We start from the raw sequence: 27625 nt of genomic DNA, 5'->3' as shown, positions 1-27625 counted from the left end.
TGGGCTCGAGCTATAAAGCGCGATGTAGTGCTTATACGCGTGCAGCGCAGAGCCAGAGGCTGCCGCAGGATGTGGGAGGAGATCAGGGGCAGCTTGAAGGAGGTACTTCGGAGATGTGGAGCCTGATAGGAGGCATGCAGCATGGGAAAGCCAAGCAGTGCAGGCCCGCGGTGAGGGCTTTGTGCTCACACTGCAAAGTCCCTATCAGTGGTTCTCACATCTGGAGACACTGTTTCCTGAAGGTGATGCAGGCCGTTAGCATGAGCCTCACCACAGAGAAGGATGCTGACCTGGCACATCAGAATCACCTGGGGAGTTTGAAAAATGCTGTTGCCTGGGTCCCTCCCCCAAAGATTCTGATTGAATGAGACCAGGGAGCAGCCTGGGCATGGAGATCATTTAAAGCTTCCAGGAGGCTCTAACATGCAGCCAAGACTGAGAGCCACTGCCCTAGAGGGAGCAATGCCAGAGTAGGTCAGGGTTGGTCTCTGTCACTTACAGACCACCCACCACAAGTAGCTCCTGGCGGGAGCTTTGCCTGTACAGCCTCTGCAGTAACAGGACAATGCTCTTTTGTGTCAAGTGGGCTGGACGTCAGCAAGTGGAAGCAGAGTCTAAAGGGGGCTTGAACAAAGGGGTATTTCACACTGCACCTGGGTGGGGAGGTGGGGAGTATTTTTATTACCCTCTCAGATGTGAAGAACAGATCCAGACATGGTGTTCCTCTTGAATCGCCAACTGGTTATGTTCGTCCCACTCCAACCTACCCTGGATGTCTTTTCTTCCCAGGCTTTGGTGAAAGTCCCTGCCCTTTGCTAAAATACTAAGGATTTAAGGATTCGAGCTGTCATTACTCTGGTGATTCTAGAGATGGCTCTTGTGTGCTCTACTTATAAAGGGAAAACATTGTGTTTTGTAGGTTTGATAGCACTGACCCTCATCAGATGCTGGATGCCAGGCACATGGAGATCCAGCAGATGGAATCCACCATGGCCTCCATTTCTGAGTCTGCTAGCTTGTTTGAGGTCACCATCCCTGACTATAAGCAACTGAGGCAGTGCAGGAAGGAGGCGTGCCAGCTGAAGGAGCTCTGGGACACAATTGGGATGGTGACCTCCAGTATCCATGCCTGGGAGACAACCACATGGATGGATATCAACGTGGAGGCCATGGACTTGGAGTGCAAATGGTTTGCCAGGCACATCCGGAACCTCGACAAGGAGGTCAGGGCCTGGGACGCCTTCACAGGCCTGGAAAGCACCATTTTGAACACCTTGACCTCCCTGAGGGCTGTGGCCGAACTGCAGAACCCGGCCATGCGGGAGCGGCACTGGAGGCAGCTGATGCAGGCCACGGGCGTGACCTTCACCATGGACGAGGGCACCACCCTGGCACACCTCCTACAGCTTCAACTCCACCACTTTGAGGACGAGGTCCGGGGCATTGTAGACAGAGCTGTGAAAGAGATGGGCATGGAGAAGGTCTTGAAGGAGCTGCAGACCACCTGGGTCCGCATGGAATTCCAGTACGAGCCCCACCCGCAGACCTGCGTGCCTCTGCTGCGGTCCGACGAGGACCTCGTCGAGGTTCTGGAGGATAACCAAGTCCAGCTGCAGCACCTGATGCTGTCCAGGTACATTGCCTTCTTCCTGGAGGAAGTGTCGGGCTGGCAGAAGAAGCTGTCCACTGCTGACGCCGTCATCTCCCTCTGGTTCGACGTGCAGCGCACATGGTCTCATCTAGAAAGTATATTCATCGGATCTGAAGATATCCGGGCTCAGCTGCCCCAGGTACCTGCTGTGGAAATCCTGCTCCCTCTGTCCCACCCCTGAGTCAAGGAACGATCCCCCAGTTCCTGCATTCTCTAGACCTTTCCTTCTTTGCCTCCCTGCCTTGTCTTCACCCAGGGCTACCTCCAATAAACACTGACCTTCCAAGCCACCAAAAGTCAGGCAGAGGAAAAGAGAGAAAGTGAAATGTTTGCCAGCGAGTTTGTTCCTAATGTGTAGGAAAAAGAAAGGAGAAACTGGTTTTAAAAACAAAACCAAAAAAAGTGTACAGGAGAAAGGAGGTCAAAAATATGAGCTGCTCTTGGGGTGCTCCACACATAATTACAATGCAGGTATTGATTGGAAGTGAGTGTCGTTTCCAGGCAAACTCAAGTTCCTTCTCTGCAGCGAGCTGTTCTGTAAAACTCGGGCCTGTGCCAGCATGCTAAATACCAGTCTTCAGCTAAATACTAAATGAGGAATTTCTCTGAATATGCATTCTTCTCATTACTACCTTTCCTGTAGTTGCTTGCCCCTTGTAATTTGTCCTAATTAATGTGCATTAATGTACTTCCCCCCACCAGTGGACTCTAATTCATTTAAAAAGAGATTTTCCAGACTTCTTCTGTGTCCCTCAGCACAGCAGCACAGCGAGTTCTCTGCTTACAAATTAGTTTGATTCCAAAATGTCATATGTTGTCCAGACCTTGTTTCAGAGTTAAAGCACATTCCATCGAAATATATTTTTCCAGCTCATCCCACAAATGCATATTTGGTGTAATAATGCAGATTAAAGATTGTACATTTGCAATGAAAAATAACAGAAGATAATCCTGCTATAGCTATTGTCATTAAGCAAAATTGAATAAGCCGGATTTTATTAATCTCCAATGCTAATGATTGAAGAAGGGCAGGTTTAATGAGAAGGGGGTGTGGGTGGAGACTTTTGTACACATTTTAAAGGAGACATTTGAGAACTTTCAATCCAACATAATAAAGAATTCATATCATTAACTTCTCAGGTTTGTGTGTAAAACATATAAATACATTTATTTTCTTTGTATTAACAATATGGTAACAAAGACAACTCTGAAATGTAATAAATCAGTCATCATCTTACACCCTACCTAGTAAATATTTTCACTCATTATGAATATTTCCCAACTTTTTTTCACATATATACATGTTTTTACACAACTTCTCTCAGTGTAATTACAATTTTCTATTTGGCTCTTTTCATTTGAACATTTATGTCAGATATTTCCGATATTTCTATAACCTTGATACTTTTTCATTTTTAATTGGCATAAGGTATCTCACTGAGGAATCGTAATTTACTTCACCTCACCCTCTTGTTTTTAAATCTTCTTGGGAGAGAGGCCCAGATCACAGAGGTCCCAGCAGACTGGAGCCAGTGGCCCGGGTTTGAGTTGCCGGACCTTAGGGAAGTTACTTAAGCTCTCAGTGTCTTGGTTTTCTCATCTGTAAATTGGGACTAATACTAGTCCCTACTTCAAGAAGTTAAAGTAGCGCACACAGCACATACCATTATGATTGTTGTTATGTAATAATAGCCACACAAGCTCTCATCAGGTGCCGGGTGTTGGCCTAAAGTGCTTCGCATTTATTATTGTCTCAGTCATTTCAACAACACTGTGAGGGTGTGTGCATTTGTGGGGAATGATAATATCTAATTAACTTTGACATCATAGTAGCACATTTGCTGTGGAAACACTTACTTTGGTTATATAAACTTTTGCTTGGACCCAGAAAGAACATTGGATCCACCATCTCCCTGACAGGAATTATGTATTTTATGCCAACAGTTCTCAAAGTGTGGTCTGCTGACCCCTGGGGGTGGTCCCTGAGATCTTTCCAGGGGATCCTCAAGGTCAAAATTATCTTTATAATAATGCTGATGGTATTTGCCTTTTTAACTCATTCTTCCATGAGCGTACAGTGGAGTTTTCCAGAGGCTACATGATGTGATATCACAACAGACTGAATGCAGAAGCAGAGAAGAGAATCTGGCCATCTTCTAAGTTAGACATTAAAGATATTTGCCAAAACAAAAAAAAAAAGCGTGAAATGATGCCACTTTTTCTCTAAGTTATATTGTTTTGGAGAATATAATTATTTTGTATAAAATATGTTATTATGTTAACATAATGGGCTTATTATTGTTATTTTTTAAATGAATTGATTAAATATTTTTTAAAGTTTCTCAACTTTAGCTTCTAATTTAGAATATACATTGATAGATATAATATTACCTACATAAACAAAAGCTCTTTCCACTCCTCAGTAATTTTTACAAACAAAGGGACTTCAAGACCAAAATGTTTGCAAACCACTGTTTCAAACTAAAGGCATTTCCTCCCTTGAGACTAATCTCTGTATTAGACAACTAGGAGCAGTTTTCGAAAGCAGACTTAGTACATGAAGGTAGCATCTTGAAATTGAGGGGGGTGGTAGTTAATTTTTTTCCACATTTTTATTTGCAGGATTCTAAACGATTTGAAGGCATCGACATTGACTTTAAAGAGTTAGCTTATGATGCTCACAAAACTCCAAACGTAGTGGAAGCCACCAACAAATCAGGTCTTTATGAAAAGTTGGAAGATATTCAGAGCAGGTGATGGTCGGTTTGCAGCCCCTTTTGTAATGTGTTTCCTTTCCCCACTCTGTCTCTGAGATCCTTACCTTATTTAACTGCCCGAGTGAGAGAGTATGTCTGGTTGTGTACCTTAATTTGCCTGTGTGGTCGGATAATATGGGGTATTATTAGAGGTGTTTATTGTGATGTTTGCAAATACCCATACATGTTCCATGCATACATGATTTCTGTGTGTAATCCATAGGTCGCACTTGTTTGCATTTAGGTAACATCTATGTGCCTATGGATCTAGGCAAACCTAATTAGGAAATTCTTTGTGCCCACAGACTGTACCTGTGTGAGAAGGCCCTGGCGGAGTACCTGGACACCAAAAGGCTCGCCTTCCCTAGGTTTTACTTTCTCTCCTCTTCTGACCTGTTAGACATCCTTTCCAACAGCACAGCCCCGCAACAGGTAAGCTGGGGAAGTGCCTGTAGAAACATTCAGAAGGACCAAGATGCTCCACCAGGAGAGTTTCAGGTTCCCCGTTAACGCCCCCTTAGGTGGTGTATGTATTTCAGACCTGTGTTGCCATCCTCATCATCCCTAACCTCAGAGGTTTCTACATTTCCACCATTACTGCTTCTCAGGATGCCCTCCCCCAAGCCCATCAGTGGCTTTTTTTTTTAACAGCTTTATTGGAGTATAATTGCTTTACATTGTTGCGTTAGTTGCTGCTGTATAACCAAGTGAATCAGCTATACATATACAAATATCCCCATATCCCCTCCCTCTTGTGTCCCCCTCCCACCCTCCCTATCCCACCCCTCTAGGTGGTCACAAATCACCGAGCTGATCTCCCTGTGCTATGCAGCTGCTTCCCACTAGCTAACTATTTTACATTTGGTAGTGTATATATGCCTATGCCACTCTCTCACTTCATCCCAGCTTACCATTCCCCCTCCCTGTGTACTCAAGTCCATTCTCTACATCTGCGTCTTTATTCCTGTCCTGCCCCTAGGTTCTTCAGAACCTTTTCTTTTTTTTTTTTAGATTCCACATATATGCGTTAATATACGATATTTGTTTTTCTCTTTATGACTTACTTCACTCTGTATGACAGACTCTAGGTTCATCCACCTCACTACAAATAACTCAGTTTCGTTAATTTTTATGACTGAGTAGTATTCCATTGTATATATGTGCCACATCTTCTTTATCCATTCATCTGCCGATGGACACTTAGATTGCTTCCATGTCCTGGCTATTGTAAATAGAGCTGCAGTGAACATTGTGGTACATGACTCTTTTTGAATTATGGTTTTCTCAGGGTATACGCCCAGTAGTGGGATTGCTCGGTCATATTGTAGTTCTATTTTTAGTTTTTTAAGGAACCTCCATACTGTTCTCCATGGTGGCTGTATCAATTTACATTCCCACCAACAGAGCAAAAGGGTCCCCTTTTCTCCACACCCTCTCCAGCATTTATTGTTCGTAGATTTTTTGATGATGACCATTCTGACCAGTGTGAGGTGATACCTCGTTTTAATTTTGATTTGCATTTCTCTAATGATTAGTGATGTTGAGCATCCTTTCATGTCTTTGTTGGCAATCTGTATATCTTTTTTGGAGAAATGTCTATTTAGGTCTTCTGCCCATTTTTGGATTGGGTTGTTTTTTTGGTATTGAGCTGCATGAGCTGCTTGTATATTTTGGAGATTAATCCTTTGTCAGTTGCTTCATTGGCAAATAGTTTCTCCCATTCTGAAGGTTGTCTTTTCGTCTTGTTTATGGTTTCCATAGCTGTGCAAAAGCTTTTAAGTTTCATTAGGTCCCATTTGTTTACTTTTGTTTTTATTTCCCTTTCTCTAGGAGGTGGGTCAAAAAGGATCTTGCTGTGATGTATATCATAGAGTGTTCTGCCTATGTTTTCCTCTAAGAGTTTTATAGTGTCTGGCCTTATATTTAGGTCTTTAATCCATTTTGAGTTTATTTTTGTGTATGGTGTTAGGGAGTGTTCTACTTTGATTCTTTTACATGTAGCTGTCCAGTTTTCCCAGCACCACTTATTGAAGAGGCTGTCTTTTCTTCATTGTATATTCTTGCCTCCTTTATCAAAGATAAGTTGACCATATGTGCGTGGGTTTATCTCTGGGCTTGCTATACTGTTCCACTGACCTATATTTCTGTTTTTGTGCCACTACCATACTGTCTTGATTACTGTAGCTTTGTAGTATAGTCTGAAGTCAGAGAGCCTGATTCCTCCAGCTCCATTTTTCTTTCTCAGGATTGCTTTGGGTATTCGGGATCTTTTGTATTTCCATACAGATTGTGAAATTTTTTGTTCTAGTTCTGTGAAAAACGCCATTGGTAATTTGATAGGGATTGCATTGAATCTGTAGATTGCTTTGGGTAGTAGACTCATTTTCACAATGCTGATTCTTCCAATCCAAGAACATGGTCTCTCTCTCCATCTGTTTGTATCATTTTAATTTCTTTCATCAGTGTCTTATAGTTTTCTGCATACAGGTTTTTTGTCTCCTTAGGTAGGTTTATTCCTAGGTATTTTATTCTTTTTGTTGCAATGGTAAATGGGAGTGTTTTCTTAACTTCTGTTCCAGATATTTAATCATTAGTGTATAGGAGTGAAAGAGATTTCTGTGCATTAATTTTATATCATGCTACTTTACCAAATTCATTGATTAGTTCCAGTAGTTTTCTGGTAGCATCTTTAGGATTCTCTATATATAGTATCATGTCATCTGCAAACAGTGACAATTTTACTTCTTCTTTTCTGATTTGGATTCCTTTTCTTTCTTTTTCTTCTCTGATTGCTGTGGCTAAAACTTCCAAAACTATGTTGAATAATAGTGGTGAGAGTGGACAGCCTTGTCTGGTTCCTGATCTTAGAGGAAATGGTTTCAGTTTTTCACCATTGAGAATGATGTTGGCTGGGGATTTGTCATATATGGCCTTTATTATGTTGAGGTAGGTTCCCTCTATTCCTACTTTCTGGAGTATTTTTATCATAAATGGGTGTTGAATTTTGTCAAAAGCTTCTTCTGCATCTATGGAGATGATCATTTGGTTTTTATCCCTCAATTTGTTAATATGGTGTATTACATTGATTGATTTGCATTTATTGAAGAATCCTTGCATTCCTGGGATAAACCCCACTTGATCATGGTGTATGATGCTTTTAATGTGCTGTTGGATTCTGTTTGCTAGTATTTTGTTGAGGATTTTTGCATCTATGTTCATCAGTGATATTGGCCTGTAGTTTTCTTTCTTTGTGACATCCTTGTCTGGTTTTGGTATCAAGGTGATGGTGGCCTCGTAGAATGAGTTTGGGAGTGCTCCTCCCTCTGCTATATTTTGGAAGAGTTTGAGAAGGAAAGGTGTTAGCTCTTCTCTAAATGTTTGATAGAATTCGCCTGTGAAGCCATCTGGTCCTGGGCTTTTGTTTGTTGGAAGATTTTTAATCACAGTTTCAATTTCAGTGCTTGTGATTGGTCTGTTTATATTTTCTATGTCTTCCTGGTTCAGTCTCTGAGGGTTGTGCTTTTTAAGAATTTGTCCATTTCTTCCAGGTTGTCCATTTTATTGGTATATAGTTGCTTGTAGTAATCTCTCATGATCCTTTGTATTTCTGCAGTGTCAGTTGTTACTTCTCCTTTTTCATTTCTAATTCTATTGATTTGAGTCTTCTCCCTTGTTTTCTTGATGAGTCTGGCTAATGGTTTATCAATTTTTTTTATCTTCTCAAAGAACCAGCTTTTAGGTTTATTAATCTTTGCTATCATTTCCTTCATTTCTTTTTCATTTATTTCTGATCTGATCTTTATGATTTCTTTCCTTCTGCTAAGTTTGGGATGTTTTTGTTCTTCTTTCTCTAATTGCTTTAGGTGCAAGGTTAGGTTGTTTATTCGAGATGTTTCCTGTTTCTTAAGGTGGGATTGTATTGCTATAAACTTCCCCCTTAGAACTGCTTTTGCTGCATCCCATAGGTTTTGGGTCGTCGTGTCTCCATTGTCATTTGTTTCTAGGTATTTTTTAATTTCCTCTTTGATTTCTTCAGTGATCACTTCGTTATTAAGTAGTGTATTGTTTAGCCTCCATGTGTTTGTTTTTACAGTTTTTTTTTTTTCTGTAATTGCTATCAGTGTCATAGCGTTGTGGTCGGAAAAGATACTTGATACGATTTCAATTTTCTTAAATTTACCAAGGCTTGATTTGTGACCCAAGATATGATCTATCCTGGAGAATATTCCATGAGCACTTGAGAAGAAAGTATATTCTGTTGTTTTGGAATGGGATGTCCTATAAATGTCAGTTAAGTCCATCTTGTTTAATGTATCATTTAAAGCTTGTGTTTCCTTATTTATTTTCATTTTGGATGATCTGTCCATTGGTGAAAGAGGGGTGTTAAAGTCCCCTACTATTATTGTGTTACTGTTGATTTCCCTTTTTATGGCTGTTAGCATTTGCCTTATGTATTGAGGTGCTCCTATGTTGGATGTATAAATATTTACTATTGTTATATCTTCTTCTTGGATTGATCCCTTGATCATTATGTAGTGTTCTTCTTTGTCTCTTGTAAAAGTCTTTATTTTAAAGTCATTGTGTCTGATGTGAGAATTGCTACTCCACCTTTCTTTTGATTTCCATTTTAATGGAATATCTTTTTCCATCCCCTCACTTTCAGTCTGTATGTGTCCCTAGATCTGAAGTGGGTCTCTTGTAGACAGCATATATACAGGTCTTGTTTTTGTATCCATTCAGCCAGTCTGTGTCTTTTGGTTGGAGCATTAATCCATTTACATTTAAGATAATTATTGATATGTATGTTCCTATTACCATTTTCTTAATTGTTTTGGGTTTGTTATTGTAGATCTTTTCCTTCTCTTGTGTTGCCTGCCTAGAGAAGTTCCTTTAGCATTTGTTGTAAAGCTGGTTTTGTGGTGCTGAATTCTCATAGCTTCTCCTTGCCTGTAAAGTTTTTCATTTCTCTGTCGAGCCTGAATGAGATCCTTGCTGGGTAGAGTAATCTTGGTTGTAGGTTTTTCCCTTTCATCACTTTAAATATGTCCTGCCGCTCCCTTCTGGCTTGCAGAGTTCCTGCTGAAAGATCAGCTGTTAACCTTATGGGGATTCCCTTATATGTTATTTGTTGCTTTTCCCTTGCTGTTTTTAATATTTTTTCTTTGTATTTAATTTTTGATAGTTTGATTAATATGTGTCTTGGTGTGTTTTTCCTTGGATTTATCCTGTATGGGACTCTCTGGGCCTCCTGGACTTGATTGACTATTTCCTTTCCCATATTAAGGAGGTTTTCAGCTATAATCTCTTCAAATATTTTCTCAGACCCTTTCTTTTTCTCTTCTTCTTCTGGGACCCCAATAATTCGAATGTTGGTGAGTTTAATGTTATCCCAGAGGTCTCTGAGACTGTCCTCAATTCTTTTCATTCTTTTTTCTTTATTCTGCTCTGTGGTAGTTATTTCTACTATTTTATCTTCCAGGTCACTTAGCTGCTCTTCTGCCTCAGTTATTCTGCTATTGATTCCTTCTAGAGAACTTTTCATTTCATTTATTGTGTTGTTCATCATTGTTTGTTTGCTCTTTAGTTCTTCTACGTCTTTGTTAAACGTTTCTTGTATTTTCTCCATTCTATTTCCAAGATTTTGGATCACGTTTTCTATCATTACTCTGAATTCTTTTTAGGTAGACTGCCTATTTCCTCTTCATTTGTTTGGTTTGGTGGGTTTTTATCTTGCTCCTTCATCTGCTGTGTATTTCTCTGTCTTCTCATTTTGCTTAACTTGCTGTGTTTAGGGGCTCCTTTTGCAGGCTGCAGGTTCATAGTTCCCGTTGTCTTTGGTGTCTGCCCCCAGTGCCTAAGCTTGGTTCCGTGGGTTGTGTGCCTAAGGTTCGTTCCATGGGTTGTGTAGGATTTCTGGTAGAGGGGACTGGTGCCTGTGTTCTGGTGGATGAGGCTGGATCTTGTCTTTCTGGTGGGCAGGACCGCGTCCAGTGGTGTGTTTTGGAGTGTCTGTGAACTTAGTATGATTATAGGCAGCCTCTCTGCTAATGGGTGGGATTGTGTTCCTGTCTTGCTAGTTGTTTGGCATGGGGTGTCCAGCACTGGAGCTTGCTGGTCGTTGAGTGAGCTGGGTCTTAGCGTTGAGACGGAGATCTCTGGGAGAGCTCTCGCCAATTGATATTATGTGGCGCTGGGTGGTCTCTGGTGGGCCAGTGTCCTGAACTCGGCTCTCCCACCTCAGAGACTCAGGCCTGCCACCTGGCCGGAGCACCAAGACCCTGTCAGCCACATGGTCAAGCATAAGCAAGGCAAGGGAGATCCTGGGCGAGGGGTCCCACCAGGTCACGTAGACTCCTGGACTCTCTGATGTCCCTTTATTCCTTTGCACTTAGTCTAGTTTCACTTGCTCATAGGGAGCCGCGTGAAAAGGCCTCTCAGCTGCTCCTTCAGACCGGAGTTCCCAAACTTTAGGCTTGATTTGTTTATTTAATTCGAGTGTCCATCCTTGACTCTGTTCCCATATGGAATGGATCTTGATCTTATATATCCTTTTCTTAATCCTCCTTGGAAACAGTGAAAAGAGAGTAATGCATCACTTCATTTCCAGTATAGAGTTCATTGTTGAAAATCAGCAGTTCACACATCAGAAATCTCACCTTGCCAAAACCTTTGTGCAGTTTACCACAGAGTCCCATCAATGGCTTTTACTCTCTAGAGTTAGAGAAGCTTTGAGGATGGCAAAATGGAAGGGGCTAAGCCTTTAAAGAGAATGCCTTTGATGTGCTTCTGGAGAGAGATGCAGTAAGTAGTGGTCAAAAGTAATAGCTAAGATTTCCATGGAAAGGTAAGATTGGGAGTTGTATTAATGGGACATTGGGGTGGTTTATGTGAGTGTATATGAGGAACCCAAAATTTGGGGTTCTAGCCCTTGATTCTAGGCACTAATTAGCCATCTAGTCTTGGGTATATCATTTCTTTGTGACAAACCTGACTCATATGTAAAATAGAAGCCTACTGTGTTACAATTTTTTAAAATATTAAAGTACCTGTCTTTGTCTGTCTGACTTATCTCACATGGCATTATACTCTCCAGGTCCATCCATGTTCTTGCAAATGGCAAGATTTCATTCTTCTTTATGGCTGAGTAATATTACATTGTAGATCTTTACCACATCTTCTTTATCCATTCATCTGTTTTTATTTATATGTGGAATCTAAAAAACAAAACAAATGAACAAATATATAACAAACTAAAACAGATTCACAGATACAAAGAACAAACTAGTGGTTGCCAGAGGAGGGAGGGCATAGGGGGATGGGTGAAATAGATGAAGGGGATGAAGAGGTACAAAATACCAGTTACAGAATAAATAAGTCACAGGGGTATAATGTGCAGCACAGGGAATATAGTCAGTAATATTAAAATAACTTTGTATGGTGCATTATCCATAAACATATGGAATCACTATGTTGTACATCTGAAACTGATACAATATTGTAGGTCAACTATATGTCAATAAACAAGAAAAAAGTAAAGTATATAAATACATATGTGTGTGTGTGTGTGTGTATCCTAATGGATACACTGTTGGCATTTTGAGCTGTAGACAGTGGTTCTCCAACTTGAAAGTGCATCAGAATCACCCAGAAGGCTTATTAAAATACTGATTCCTAGACCCCATCCCCAGAGTCTCTGACTCGTAGGTCTGGCTGGGGCTGGAGAATCTGCATTTCCAAGGATTTCTTCCCAAGTGTTGCTGCTGGTCTGAGGACCACACTTTGAGAACCACTGCTAGAGAACAGAATCTGAGTCTCAAAATGATGAGACCCAACACTCTAGTGGTTGTCACATGGTTGTCACATGGTAGCCCTCTAAGCAATACTAATAAGTAACTTCCCAGACATGCTCTCCACTCTGTTGGCATGGTTTCCTTCATAGGTTCAACGACACCTTTCCAAACTCTTTGACAATATGGCCAAGATGCAGTTCCAGCTGGATGGCAGTGAGAAACCTACCAAGATCAGTCTTGGCATGTACAGCAAGGAAGAAGAGTATGTGGCCTTCAGTGAGCCCTGTGACTGCAGTGGGCAGGTAACGTATGCCTTTCTCTCTCAAGTGTCTGCATTCAGGTATCAACCTTTGTGACCTTGGGCCGGAATTGCTGTCTGTGCCCTGGGACTGCCAGTTCCCTTGACTTGAACCAATGTTGGAGCAGCTTCCAGTGCCCGCTTTCCTCTCTCTGGGAAGGACACATGTCAATATCTATATATCTTCCTTAACCAAAGACCTGTGCAGAGAGGAATAAAATGCACATAAACAATTACCTGAGTCAAAGAGAGAAGGATTTTAAAATGATTAGTAGCACCAGGAGACTTTAGCATGAGAAGCCCTGGAGCACCCCACGGGGGAGTGTAGGACACCGACACCTTCCCTGGGAGAGCATGCCCTTTGAAATCAACCATATTCCTGAGCGATCACTTCTCTGTACAGTACATCTCTCACAGCTCTACCCTGTGGAGAGCCCACCACCGCCCTTCTCCAGAAACTACCACCTCCAAATCTCCCGGGTACAATTCAAGAAACACAAAACATGAGACCATTCTTGCCTTAAACCTCCTTCCATCTTTCACCATCACCGCTACAGGATAAGCGCTACTTTGGTCACTGTCCTAAATGATCCAACAAAGCATTGTCCCTGGGGTTCTAATCCAGTCCAGAGTAACACCTGGAGAAGAGATCTTTTCAGAGTTCCACCTTCATCCACATGTATCTTGGAAAGCAATTCTCGTACTTGAAAATAGTCACACATTCTCAGTTTTATGAAAGGGACCTTGGGGTTTGATTCAAACCTTGGCTGTTCTTTTTGTAGACCCAGAAAGCATTTAGTTGGAAAATATAATCCTGGCCTTTGGCTTCATGCTCAGCGTGGACAAGGTCACGAGAATCCACTGACTTATTTACACCCAGCTCAACCCAGATTAAGATTTCCTCATGAGAACTCTGGGTGGCAGCCCCACATCCCCTGAACCTACTCCTCCGCCCAGTGGGCTCCAGTGGGCGTATCCCCCTGTTTGTTAATTGAGCCCCGTCCTGCATTACACAAACGAACTGTCTCCCTGTGCCTTCTGGCAGCTGTTTGGGGTTGTCCATCGTGCCTGGGCTCATTTTCTTCACTCCCTCAGGCTGAGTGAAGTGTATCACTGAGCACATCTTAGGAACCCAGCATCTAACCCCGAGTTCTTCTTCCAGGTAGAAATATGGCTGAACCATGTGCTTGCTCACATGAAGGCCACCGTGAGGCACGAGATGACAGAAGGCATAACTGCCTATGAAGAGAAGCCGAGGGAGCAGTGGCTCTTTGACTATCCAGCTCAGGTATTCTCCAAGGCGGGACCTCTGTGGGCCCAATCCTCTGCTTGCTCTCTTCCTCAGTGATCTCCGTCAGCCTCCTGGGGCTGCCAGAGGCTGGTCTAGAAGGGGTCAGCACGAGGGACCAGGGGAACTGTCAGCCGTGACGCAATCCAACCCCTACCTTGGAGAATTAAGGGTCGTCCATTTTTACTCCATTGGCTACAGTAGGGAGAAAACGTAGACAGTTCAGCTCACTGAGCCAGCCCACTTTGTGTGTGCCAAGCTGTTTGCCGAGCGCAGGAGACACCAGCCAGAGGCATGACAATGTAACCCTGCCCTGCTGGGGCTTACAGACTGACATGGAAGTCAGTCACCTACAAGTGGGACCTGGTGTGACAATAAAGGAGGCTCAGGGTCCTCTGGGAGCCTGTAGCTGGTTAGCGGGGTCTGGGGATCACCCTCCTGAGGATATGATGCCTAAGCTGAGGTTTGAAACATGTGAAAGATGGAGGGAAAGAGCAATGAAGCGTGGGTAAGAGTACAGGCAAAGGCTCAGAAGCAAGGGAGAGTGGAATGTGTTTGAGGCCTGAGTGTGGTGGAAGCAGGAGTTAGGGGAAGAGGGAGCAAGAGGTGGCAGGTGGGTCTGGAGAGGAAACTGGAGGACAGCGCTCGTGGACCACACTTGGGAGTCTCGTCTCATTCCAGGGTATCTGAATCCTTCACCGGGCTCTCAGGAGGGTAACAAGAGAAAGAGGAGAGTTAATGAGGCTATTTTTAATGACTCTGGCTGCAATACACCACTCCTCCCTCCCCTGTTAATGGCTAGTACTAGTGTTGGTTTGGTTTATTTGGGGTTACAGATATTTGGTGGTAACTGAAGCCCGAGGAGTAGATAAGATTGCCCTGGAAAGTATGCAGACTGAGATGAGGGTGCAGAACAAACCCTTGAGCATCATTCAAAGGCTGTGTAGGCAAGGAGAAGCCAGTAGAGCAGAATGAGAAACAACCTTTTCTGATGGAAGGAACACCAAGGAATGGTAGTCATGGAAACCAAAAGAGGGAGTGTTGATAGCAGGTAAGAGGTCAGTTACACCACACACATCTAAGAGATCAAGCAAAATAAAGAGGCTAATGTACGTCCATGGACTTGGTGAGGCCATTTCAGTGGAGTGGTAGAGAAGAGACCACACTGCAGGAGGTTGAGAAGTGAGAAAAAGGTGGGAAAATGTTGACAGCGAGTGTAGACAGAGAAGAGAAATAAGCCAGTGCTGCAGAAGGAAAAGGTATTGTTTTAACAGTATAATTGGCACATCACGTTCAAACCATCCCAACAAGATCACACTGCAGGAGGAACTTCTTTAACAAAAACCAATATGTCTAAATTCAAAGGCAAAAACTAATAAATTAAGGAATGGTACTTGTTACTACAACAGGATTCTCTACTTCACAAAGGGAATAATTCCCACCAGGATTCCTTGTTTACCTGAATCATCATTTTGTGGCAGGAAAATGTGTTGCCTCCTGCTATTGTGACAGACATCATCTAGAGCAGTGTCTCCCGAACCAAGTGGTACCACATCTCCACCATGGATAATCAAAATTATGCGTTTTCCTTATTAAGTTTCTCAGCAAAGAAATGTGCATTTAAATCGCTTTTTTTCATTTATTTATTTTGAATTTCTGAAGACTACAAATCATATTGACCATGTTGAATTTCAGTGGAATTCGCCCTGACCTTCAAGAGTTAGGCCTTTCAAAGTTATAGTTTTAAAGAGATTCAAAAAACTGTAGTGAAAGTATTACAGGCAAGAAGAAATATGCCACACATGATCAGCAATGGCTCACTAAACTAGAATACTCCAACTGTGAGGGGTTCCGGAAGAACAGAGCAAAGACTGAGTATCGTTGAGATGTTCAATCAACACTTTGTTATCCTCCCAAGCAGAGGAAAGATGCTGTGACCTGAGAAGCAAAAGCAGAAAGATCAGTGTACCAATTTCTAAAAGCCACTGACATTGACCAGCATGAGCCTTTGGTTGTTCTCAACCAAATGACATGTTTTTCAGGAGCAGAAAGCACTTTCCCCACTTGTGTTGTGCCCACTTCACACCTCCAAGGCCTTAGAGGCATATGCTCAATGAGACGGTGCTGGTGGAAGAGGGAGGGAAGGGGTGTGCATCCCGCACACAATGACATTCTCAGCCCGTGCTGTGTGGGGACTGGGCTGGTTCGGGAGACAGTCCTGGTAACGGCTTTACTAAGTGACTCTTGGTGCCACAGGTGGCCCTGACCTGCACTCAGATCTGGTGGACCACAGAGGTGGGCATGGTGTTTGCCAGGCTGGAGGAAGGCTACGAGAATGCCATGAAGGACTATTACAAGAAACAAGTGGCCCAGCTCAAAACTCTCATCACCATGCTGATCGGCCGGCTGTCCACGGGGGACCGGCAGAAGATCATGACCATATGCACCATCGATGTCCATGCCCGGGATGTGGTGGCCAAGATGATTGCTCAGAAGGTGAGTTCCAGACTCACAGGAGTGTCCCTCTTTCTGGGCACCTACACCGTGGATATTGAGGTTAGGGAGAAGCTCACATATGGCTAAAACACAGGGGCTCCAAACTCTGCACCAGCCAGGGAACTGGGAGAGGATCACGGTGGCTGCTCGTACCTTTAAAACCCCAGCAAAACAGCGTCATCTGAGCAGCTCAGGCTTCCTGTGCTGTGGTGGGCAGCATGCTGCTCTCCTGACCGGTACGCAACACCCAACACCCAGGTCATCCAGAGCCCTGTGAATCCTGTGGCCACGAGGCTGCCTGCTACCTATTGCACCCTGTGATTCACCCACCTCCTCTGCCATGCTCTCTCTAGGTGGACAATGCCCAGGCTTTCCTCTGGCTGTCCCAGCTGCGGCATCGCTGGGATGACGAGGCCAAACACTGCTTTGCCAACATCTGTGATGCCCAGTTTCTATACTCCTATGAGTACCTGGGAAATACACCTCGCCTGGTGATCACGCCTTTGACAGACAGGTGAGCACTGGAGTCAGCCACTGACAGAGAACCCTCCTGCTGTTTGGCTCACACCATCCAATGACCACCCAGTGTCACTTGCTATTTGTCTACAGAGCTGCAGGGGGAGGGCCAGACGTAACACAACAGAGGTAAAATAAAACTGAAAGGGTGTATGGCAGAGCCCGTATCAGAGTAAATCTCAGAGCAAATCGATGAGCCATGACTTTTTGAGGAATGACTAGGCAGTCCTACACACTTGGATTCTCATTCCAGCTGTGACACATACCAGCTGTTTGACCATGAAAACCTTGACATGATTCTTGGTTTATTCATCCATGAAATGGAAGTAGTAACTCCCACTTCAAGTGAATTTTGTAAGGATAAAAAACAGGAATGCTTGTTAAGGAGTTCAGGATGTAATAAGTGCTCAGTAAATAATTCCTATGACTATTTTCTTATCAATCAACTGGCACATTTATTTAGCACCTCTCACTTTGGGAATACAAAGATGAGAGCAAGGTCCCTACCATTCAGGAACTTACAGTTTCTTTTACCATACTCTCTGTCATTCATATTCATTACAAATGAATCCATGCCAGACCCTGAACTAGTCACTGGGAATACAAAGGTGACTAAAAGTTAAACTCCACTTCTACTGAGGGAAATATGACATATGTAGAAAAACATTTACAAACATACACCACACACACAGCAGTAACCCTGTGGATCCTCCGTTTATCCTCTTCCTAACGTTTCCCACATTCGGAAATGAACTTGCCTTCTTGCTTATTGGCGGCAGTCCCCTTTGGAATGTAAACTTTTTTGCTCTCAGGGACCTTTGTCTGTCTTGTTTGTTGCTATTATCACCAGTAGTAGATCTACTACTAGGTAGTAGATGTTGAATTATTATCCATCGATGAATGAAGGGTACTTGATTATTGTAAGAATGACAGAATCAGGAAGGGGAGGTCGGTTCAGAGGAGGGATGCACACAGGACTCCGCCTGGGCCTTGACTCCCAAAGAAGCAGCAGCAGCCGCTACGCTGTCCTGTGCTCTAGCTGGGCACCACCCTGCTCGCTGCCCCAGCTAAGGATGAAAGGCAGACAGCGTAGGTTCAGAGGGATGCAGGTCCCTCTGCAGCTGGAACAGTAAAGGCTGCAGCACCTCTGGGGCTTTGGGCATCTCGGGCTTTTACCCAGGCTTTCCTGGGTCATGATCAGTTGGAGGGGCTCATTCACTGTGGGTTCAGGGAAAAGTTTTCCCACCTCAAGCTTCATTCACAGGGGACCCTCTCATGTGCTCTTTGTCTTTATGATGATTCTCAGCAGCACACCTGTCCTAAACAGGAAGGGCTTTGGGAAGAGTGTTCTCTTTGGCAGTGAGTTTTTCTGCCTGCCTTGGTCTTGGAGCTAATAGTTTGGTAATTTATATCGCTCGGAACAGAATAATGGAGCCATTATATATTTGAGCAACCTGGTTAACGTCTGTCTCTCACTGTGACTGTGTGTTCCACGAAAACATTGACTTTGATTTGCTCGCTGCTCTGCCCCAGGACCCAGCACCGTGTCCAGCAAATAATAGGCATTCACGAAATACTCCTTGTGTAGAGGCAGGGAAATGACCTCTGAGATTCGGAGTAGTGTGCCCAGCTTCCCATACCATTCAAAATATTTCCTTCCTACCCACAGGCACACCAGACATTATCATTCCAAGTGATAAAAAATACAGCACTCTCTTTTCCCTGGGTCTTCATACCTGCCCAGGAGTTGAAGAAGATAATTACCTCTTTTGGGTTTAGAGGTCTCTAGTACTCTAATGCCTAATACCTCATAGAGGGAAAGGGTAAAGTTTTGACAGTGAATTATTTCTAAAATGGGCATTTATCACCTCTCATATGAAAGGATGCAAATAGGAACTTGCAAGAACGATTTGCTGCAAAGAATGGCGAATACTATGCAGACCTTGACCTTGTTTTGCACATGAGATACTTTTCTGACAAAGTAGTATATAGTGAATATTTATATGGTGAATTCCATTTTCTCATTGACTTCCATTATTATCTCAAGAAGTGTTTTGCCCAGAAAGAAATTGGCCTCAACACAGAAAATCACATTTTAAAGAGCATTCGGCTTTTGCTAGTGTGTAGCTTAAGTACGTTTAATTCTCTCCTGCCAGAGGAATTAATCAAATGGACAATTTATCCGTACCAACCTCTGCACATTCATTAAAAGCACAACCGCATTACAGTACATCCAACTGATTATGCCTGTTTCTTTGGAATTTCCCACTGCCTGGATGGGACCTGAATGTATAAGTAGGTACAGTGGCTCAGCCATTGTCACAGGACTTTGGCACAACTGCTAAGTTGAAGGACTAAATGGAGATACTTTTTTCAGGCTGAACAAAAGCCATTCTCCTAAGTTGTTTCTTAACCTGTGGATGGTCTCCTCCCCCTTTACCCCCCTTCCCTCATGTTCGCACACAAACACCCCTTTCAGCCCCATACTGGAAGTACTGTTTTAATCAACAGCTTATCAATTTTGAGTACCTCTTAATTTCTCAGGCACTACTGCAAGTGAGTGAGATATAATTGATGCAAGAGTCTTTGAGGGTGATTTGCTGGGTAGGACACAACTAGCAAAGTCTTACACTTTCTTTTTAATTTTTTTTTATTGAAATATAGTTGACCTACAGTGCTATATTAGTTTCGGGTATACAGGATAGTGATTCAATGTTTTTATAGATTATACTCCATTTAAAGTTATTATAAAATATTGGTTGTATTTCCTGTGCTGTACATTACATCCTTGTATCTTATTGATTTTATGCATAATAGCTCATACTTCTTAATCCCCTTCCCCTATCTTATCCCTCTCTCCAGTCCTCTCCCCAATGGTAACCACTAGTTTGTTCTCTGTATCTGTGAGTCTGTTTTGTTATATTCATTCATTTTATTTTCTGGCTTCCACATATAAGTGAAAACATACAGTATTTGTCTTTCTCAGTTTGACTTAACTTCACTAAGCATAATACCCTCCAAGACCATCCATATTGTTGCAAATGGCAAAATTTCATTCTTTTAAAATCTTTTGCACGGTGAAGGAAACCATCAACAAAACAAAAAGACAACCTGCCGAATGGGAGAAGATATTTGCAAATGATATGTCTGAGAAGGAGTTAATATCCAAAATATATAAAAGAGCTCATACAACTCCATCAAAAAAACAATCTGATTTTAAAATGTGCAGGAGACCTGAACAGACATTTTTCCAAAGAAGACACACACATGGCCAACAGGCACATGAAAAGATGCTCAACATCACTAATCATTAGGGAAATGCAAATCAAAACCACAATGAGATATCACTTCACACCTGTTGGAATAACTATCATAAAAAGACAACAAATAATAAATGTTGGTGAGGATGTGGAGAAAAGGAAACCCTAGTTCACTGTTGGTGGGAATGTAAATTGGTGTAGCCACTATGGAAAACAGTATGGAGGTTCCTAAGAGAATTAAAAATAGGACTACCATATGATCCAGCAATTCATTTTAAGTTTTTATCTGATATCTTTATTAAAAAACTTAGTAATCTGTAAACAAAGAAAATAAAAGTTACCAGGAATAACCATTGTTAATATTCAGCCTGTTTCCTTCTCATGTAGATTTTGAAAAAATGAAATTGCAACCATATGCTGTATATAAAATATCATAGACTTTTTCATGTAACAATGTATCATGTGTATACTCTCTAAATATTCTTCTAAACCCCTCTTACAGCTGGATTATCTTCTGTTTACAAGTATCCCATAGTTTATGTAACATAACCACATTATGGGCCATTTAAGTTGTATCTAAGCTCTTACTGCTAAAAATAAAGCTGCTGTGAACTCACTTATATATAAATTTTTACTATATTTCTCATTATTTCCCCAGGAGGGATTCCAAGAAGCAGGATAACTAGATGATACATACTTTCAAGTTATTCTTAAAAAAGGTATTGTTCCCACTGTCACTAGCAGTTTATGAAGTGGTCATCTCACAATATCCTTACCAGCATTAAGTATTATTGTTTAAAATATTATTAACTTTATAAGTCAAAATGGTATCTCATTTGGATCTTGATGTTCTTAGTTACTCACAGGCTTGAGCATTTTATGTGTTTATTGGCTGTTAGATTTCCTTCTCCTGTGAATTTGTTGTTATTATCATTGCCCATTTTATTACTTTTACACTTAGCAAGTTCCTGCCCATTTTAAGATCAGTTTAATATTCACCTGTATTTTATTATAGTTTACGTTATTTTACTTTTTCCTTTAAACTTTTTTAATTCTTTGGTAAACTTTTTGACTACTGAGTAAAGTGAATGTTTTCATCAAAACATTTTTGTAAAAAAAAACAAAAAAACCCCCACATTTTTGGTTACAAGTGATAGAAGCCTAACTTAACTTGAACTAACTCAAACTAACTTAAACAGAAAGAGGACTTGTTAACTCAGACTTCTAGGGAAGGAGTCCAGCTTGCTGCAGTGTAACCAGCTTTCAGGCCTGAACAGGGAGCTATCAGGGCTTTACTGTCTCTCTCTTATCTTGGCTTTGCTCTCTTCTGAGAGCTGATTCCTTTCTTGCATTGTTTTTCTTTGGCTGGAAAGATGGTCCACGCCTGATCCAGGAAGAAGAGAGACCCTCTCTCTCCCAGCACCATATGTCAGATTCCTTAAAGGGACCCTGATTGGTCCTGTTTGGATCATGTGCCCGTCTCTGAGCCAGTTACTGCGAACAATGAGATGGAGTATTTTGCTCAGGCCGAGCCTTGCACCCACCCCTTGTGGGACAGTTTTTTTTTTTTAATAAATTAATTTTACTTATTTATTTTTGGCTGCGTTGGGTCTTCATTGCTGTGTGAGGGCTTTCTCTAGTTGTGGCGAGCGGGAGCTACTCTTCCTTGTGGTGCACTGGCTTCTCATTGCAGTGGCTTCTCTTGTTGCGGAGCACGGGCTCTAGGTACGTGGGCTTCAGTAGTTGTGGCTCACGGGCTCAGTAGTTGCGGCTCATGAGCTCTAGAGAGCAGGCTCAGTAGTTGTGGCGCACGGGCTTAGTTGCTCCATGGCATGTTGGATCTTCCCAGACCAGGGCTCAAACCTGTGTCCCCTGCATTGGCAGGCGGCTTCTGGGAAGGTGGGAAATACTTTGATTGACAGCCCCATGGGAATACTCCGTGTAGAGGAGAGATGGCTTTCCAAAGTGTGGAGTCCTGGGAAAGGAAAACCCATAGAAACTATGTTAGGGAGCATATAATTAAATGTTTTGTTGTTGTTTCTAAGTAGTCAGTAGGCCCAGAACATGAGTTATGGGTCCTTTCCCTCACTGGTTTGTGATGTTTGCTCAACCATATTCAGTTTTGAGTCTATCAAACTGCTTCAAAGTATCTATTCTTATTCTGTTTCATCAGTATATTAATCCATCTATATGCAATACTCTTTAAGGATTGTAGCTTTATTGTGAGTGGTAATATTTTTATAGTAAAGGTCTGTATCATCCATTTTCATTTTCCTTCCCTTTTTTTTTAAGTTCTTCTGTTCCTTCTTTCAAATGAGCTTTCATCATTTTGTCAAGTTCTAAAATATAAATTATTAGGGTTTTGATTGGTGAGTCTTAAAACCTTCAAATTAATTTTGAAAGAATTGCCAGGCCATCTTTATAATATGTGATTTGTTTTTCTTTGTTCATACCTTCAATTGTGTTTCTCAGAAAAGTTTATAAGTATCTTCATACAGGTTTTGAGTGTTTCTTATTGTTATCTCTATGTAGTTTTTAATTTTTTTTGTTCCTATATAAGATTGTTTCTTCATTTTATATATATATATTTTTGTTTTGTTTTGTTTTTTTGTGGGGGTTTTTTTGGCCATGGCACACAGCATGTGGGATCTTAGTTCCCTGACCAGTGATTGAATCTGTGCCCCCTGCAGTGGAAGCATGGAGTCTTAACCACTGGACTGCCAGGGAAGTCCCTATGTATATATATTTTAAAACAACTTTATTGAGCTTTATTTTATGTCAAAAATTTCACCCATTCCAAGTGTACAATTCAATGATTGTTAGTAACTTTATCAAGTAGTGTAACCATCACCATAAATCAATTTTGCAACATTTTTATGCCCCTCATGCCCATTTGTAGTTGATCCTCACTCCCACCCCCAGCCCTGGTCAACCACTAACCTACTTTCTGTCTCTATAAACTTGCCTATTCCGGACATTTCTTATAAATGGAACAATACAACATGTGGTCTCTTGTGTCTGACTTGTTTCATTTTGCATAATGTTTTGGGATTCATCCATGATAGAACATGTGTCAGTAGTTTGTTACTTACTATTTCTGAATAATATTCCATTTTACAGATATGACACATTTTGTCTATCTAGTCATCTTAGGTAATTTTCAGTTTGGGGCTATTATAAACAATCCTGCTGTGAACATTTGCTTGCAAGTCTTTGTGTGGATGTATGTTTTCATTTCTCTTGGGTGTATACCTAGGGAGGAATTGCTGGATAGTACAGCAGTTTTATGTTTAACTTTTTGATAAACTGCCAAATTATTTTCCAAAGTGGCTGGATCGTCTTATATCCCCACCAGCAATGTATGAGGCTTCCCATTTCTCCACATCCTTGACATTTATTATTATCTGTTTTATTTATTGTAGCCATTCTAGTGGATGTGAAGTAGCATCTCATTTGAGTTTTAATTTGCATTTCTGTAATAATGTTATTGAGCATATTTTCATGTGCTTGTTGGCCATCTATATATCTTCTTTGGCATCATTCTGTTCATATCGTTTATCTATTTTTTGATTGATCTGTTTGTACTCTTTTTTGAGTTCTAAGACTTCTTTGTATATTCCGGACATATTGCATATATTTTGCAAATATTTTATCCCAGCCCGTTGTTTATCTTTTCATTTCCTTTACGGCATCTTTTGAAGTGCAAAAGTTTTTAATGTTGATGAGGTCCAGTTTGTCAGATTTTTCTTTTATGGACTGTGCTTTTGCTGTTGTAACTAAGAAATCTTTGCTTAATTTCATTATATCTTTAACTTTCTTTTCATTTACATATAGGAGAAAATTGTTTTTTTGTAAATTTATCTCCTATTCTTCCCATCTACTGCCCCATATTAAAAATTCTAAGAATTATGCTCTTGATTCTCCTTTTTCTAAGTCACTTCTAGAATTTCTAGTTATATTTGAACCATACACATAATATGAAGCATAATTAAACTATTCAAGTTTAGTTACTAAGTGTGTGTTATTTTTGGTAGATCATATGTCACTCATGGCTCTCAGTTCTTCCTGTCACGTTTTGAGAAAGACATTTACCAACTAGTGTAGGCAAATGAAGATGAGCACTAGGTGATGAAGGACCTCATAACTACATGGCATACGGAATAGATCTTAGAATTGGAGGTATTTATGCTGAGGACAAACAATTTTCAAATTTTAAATATTAAAATATTATAAGATGGACAGATTTGTTTTAAGTTGTTGCTAAGGACATTCTTCTATTAGTGCTGTTTCTTATGTTGAGTTGGGAACCTATCACAATCCCTGGGTCTTTTTCCTGTGACCTGACATCTAACCACATTGCCCCCATTCCATGTACATGCAAGTGCTTGGAAGATTAATTTGCATTTGTTCTTCTTAAATTTCACATTGTTGGGTCTACCACATCATTTTCAATTGCTAAAATTATTTAGAAGTTTGGTCTACCTTCTATCTAATCAATTCTTTCTTTCTTTTTTTTTTTTTTTTTTTGCGGTACGTGGGCCTCTCACCGCTGTGGCCTCTCCCGTTGCGGAGCACAGGCTCTGGACACGCAGGCTCAGCAGCCATGGCTCACGGGCCCAGCCGCTCCGTGGCATGTGGGATCCCCCCAGACTGGGGCACGAACCTGAGTCCCCTGCATTGGCAGGCGGACTCTCAACCACTGCGCCACCAGGGAAGCCCCCAATTATTTCTTAATTCAAGTTATCTATGAATATATTGAACATCAGGAGTCTGTGTCCTGGTAATGCCACTAGAGGCCTCCCTCCAGGTAGATATTGTTGCATCCACGTTCATTCCTCAGTTATGACTATTGAACCATGTGGTAGGTGGAATTCTAGGAATGATCCCCAGCGACATTTTCCCTTGTATCATCTCCTCTTCTTTGAGCGTGGGTGAAAACTATAAATCGGATGATATCATTCTCGTGATTATATTTTGCTTTATGGCAAAAAGGAAATTATTCAGGTGAACCAATATAACTATATGAGACCTTAAAAGTAGAGCCTTCTCCTGGCTGAGGGCAGAGGGAAGGTCAGAGAGGCTTGGAGCATGAGAAGAATTTTTCATGCCATTGCTGATTTTGAGGTTGGAGGGAGCCCTGTGCAAGGATGGCCTCTAGGAGCTGAGAGATCCCCCAGCCTCAGCATGCGCCTAGGACCTCAGTACTACAACTGGTAGAATTTAATTCGGCCAAGAATTCAAATGAGCTTCGAAGCAGGTTCTTCCCCAGGGTGTCCAGATAAGGGTCCAGCCAACTGGTACCTTGATTTTGGCCCTGTGAGACCCTCAGTAGAGGAGCCACCTGGACTTCTGACATACAGAAGTGAGATAATAAATGGGTGTTTTTTTAAGCCCTTATTGTGTGGTAGCAATAGGAAATGAATACAAATCAAGTGATTTCACCAACTCTTAAGATTGGCCAGACCACACATCTGGGATAGCCAGTCTATACATAGCTGAAATCAAAATACAACACCTTTGATATTTTCTTTAATCTGCCATTTGTTTGTCTAAAAAAAGGAAAGCTACATTTCATATATTTATTATCTTCAGAAATAATACCTTGAAAGTGGATCAGCTTTCTACTTTCCAAGGCACTTTCATATCTCTTGTCTCATCTTGTCCTCACAAGAGCCTGGTGGGTCAGATAAGAACAAAGCCTGTAGACATCATTTGTCCGAAGAAGGCAAAACCAGCTTCAGCTCGATATTAGGAAGGCCTTTCAAACAATTAGAACTGACCCACGGTGGAAGGAGCTGGCTTCTAAAATAATAAGCCATGTCTTACTGGAAGAAAAGGCTATGTGATTGTATTTGAAGGATTTAATGGCAGACAGCCTGGCATGGTTAAAGAGCCAAGCCTCTGAGGTCTCTTCCAGCGCTAAAGGTCTGTCTTCCCAATAAGCAGTCAGACTAAATTGATCCATGTTCATGTTGTGGTTAGTTGGTTAAGGCAACAGCTCTTCTTAAAGGATTCCTTGCCTTTTTCACAATTGCAGTTGTTTTTGAGGCAGCAGATTTATCTAAATTCCTTTGTACAAAGAAAATACTGTGTGATGGACCCCAGTGACACATGTTTTTAAGGCACCAAAGTTTAATAACCTGGCCGAGTTTCACAAACACTTTGCAGTAGAGGCAAGATTTGAACTCAGTGTGTCTGACTCCTGAGTCCTTGCCTTAAACCACAATAGCATGATCTGCCCCCCTCACTAGGAAAGAGGAGCAGATTGAAGCAGCCGGCTTAGATGTTTAAAGAGATGGATCTAACAATCTAACAAGACCACAGACAGAATCTTAGAGGAGGAGCGTGTGTCCCAAAGAACTAGGACATCCTGCTGGCTCAGTGGCCCCCCACACAGAAGAGGGGAATGCTCTTTCTTTTCTTTGTGTTTTCCTCATGGCCCACGCTAAAGCCCCACTGTCCCTGCCTTGGTTGTTAGAACTCCTTAGACAGCCAGCCCACTTTCCCTCCCTGAACATCAGTCAATCCATCTGTAATTTAAGGGGATTAGATTAGTTGATCTCAGAAATTCCTTCCAGCTCTAGAGTTCTATTATTATGGGCAAATGTATACATATTTTGACATTTCCCCCCACGTGCTTCTTCTGGCGATAATCGGAAGCTCAGTAGATGCTCAAAAAGAGATTGACACCCAGTTCTAAGGATTTCTTTTGGGAGATTCTTGAGTTTTCTAGGAGAATTCTATTTTTGTGAAACCTTGTGCTTCTAGGCTCTCAGATTCCTTGAGAGCCCTGCTGCTGCAGAGAGAAGAGGTCTGGATTGCCCTCTAGCTGGCAGAGAAGGCAGCCATGGGACAGAAAGGGGGTGGGAGAGAGAGTGGGGAGGAGAGTTGGCTGGGGGCCAGGATTCCACCCATCCAGGCAGCTGCCTTTCCTCCTGGGGGGTTACAGGGCTGCAGCAGGCCCTCCAGGTTCTGGAAGGAACCTGAGGCTGGCAGAGATAGAAGGCGTTGGGGCCAGTCTGTAGCCAGAACTCAGCCTAGGAGAGCAGGTACAGTTAAGGCTGCACATGGAACTCTGAAGATCTAGCTACCAGTGTTGGAGAGAAGCATTGCCAAATGGTAACAGTGACCGAGCAGGGTGAGAAGGGACCTAGCTTTTCACCTTAACCCCGACTCACCTCACTTCGTGGCCCACCTAACAGATCAACAACTCTGATGTGAGCTTAGTCCACAGGGAAAAGTGAGGCAGCTACATGAGCCCAGCTCACCAGGAGTTAAATGCAGCCACAGCCCCCATTACACAGGAAAACTCCCGGTAAAATAATTCTGCAGACTCTCCTCTCCACCTGGAGAAACTACCTTCCTGGGTTTCATCTTCAAAGGCTGAGGTAGCTATGGGAATTTCACACTTAATTAAAGGAGAGTTCAGGAACTCCAGGTCTTTTCAAAACACTTGGTTGCAGTGAGGATGCAGTCACCATCTGGCAAGAAAGGTGTTAACTCAGAGTTGCTGGTCAACTCTAGCATCAGATTCAGAACGAAAGAGAGTTCATTTCAGAGGCCCCCTCAG

The 27625-nt window shown here is 42.0% G+C and overlaps 1 protein-coding gene across 2 annotated transcripts in view; it reads left to right on the top strand.

Annotated features, from left to right (window-relative positions):
• The window catches only part of DNAH9 (dynein axonemal heavy chain 9), a 314223-nt gene that overhangs the window by 78851 nt on the left and 207747 nt on the right, over positions 1-27625 (top strand). For both annotated transcript variants that reach the window (XM_060082642.1, XM_060082641.1), the window contains exons 20-26: positions 920-1790; positions 4274-4404; positions 4713-4839; positions 12347-12499; positions 13658-13783; positions 16040-16279; positions 16633-16793. In XM_060082642.1, the coding sequence (XP_059938625.1) occupies positions 920-1790; positions 4274-4404; positions 4713-4839; positions 12347-12499; positions 13658-13783; positions 16040-16279; positions 16633-16793 (1809 nt within the window). The remainder of the gene's footprint in view (positions 1-919; positions 1791-4273; positions 4405-4712; positions 4840-12346; positions 12500-13657; positions 13784-16039; positions 16280-16632; positions 16794-27625) is intronic.

The sequence above is a fragment of the Mesoplodon densirostris genome, chromosome 18 (assembly GCF_025265405.1).
Source record: "Mesoplodon densirostris isolate mMesDen1 chromosome 18, mMesDen1 primary haplotype, whole genome shotgun sequence".
NCBI classification, from domain to species: Eukaryota; Metazoa; Chordata; class Mammalia; order Artiodactyla; family Ziphiidae; genus Mesoplodon; species Mesoplodon densirostris.
Note: the sequence above shows the minus strand (reverse complement) of the source record. Positions and strands in the feature narration are given on the sequence as shown.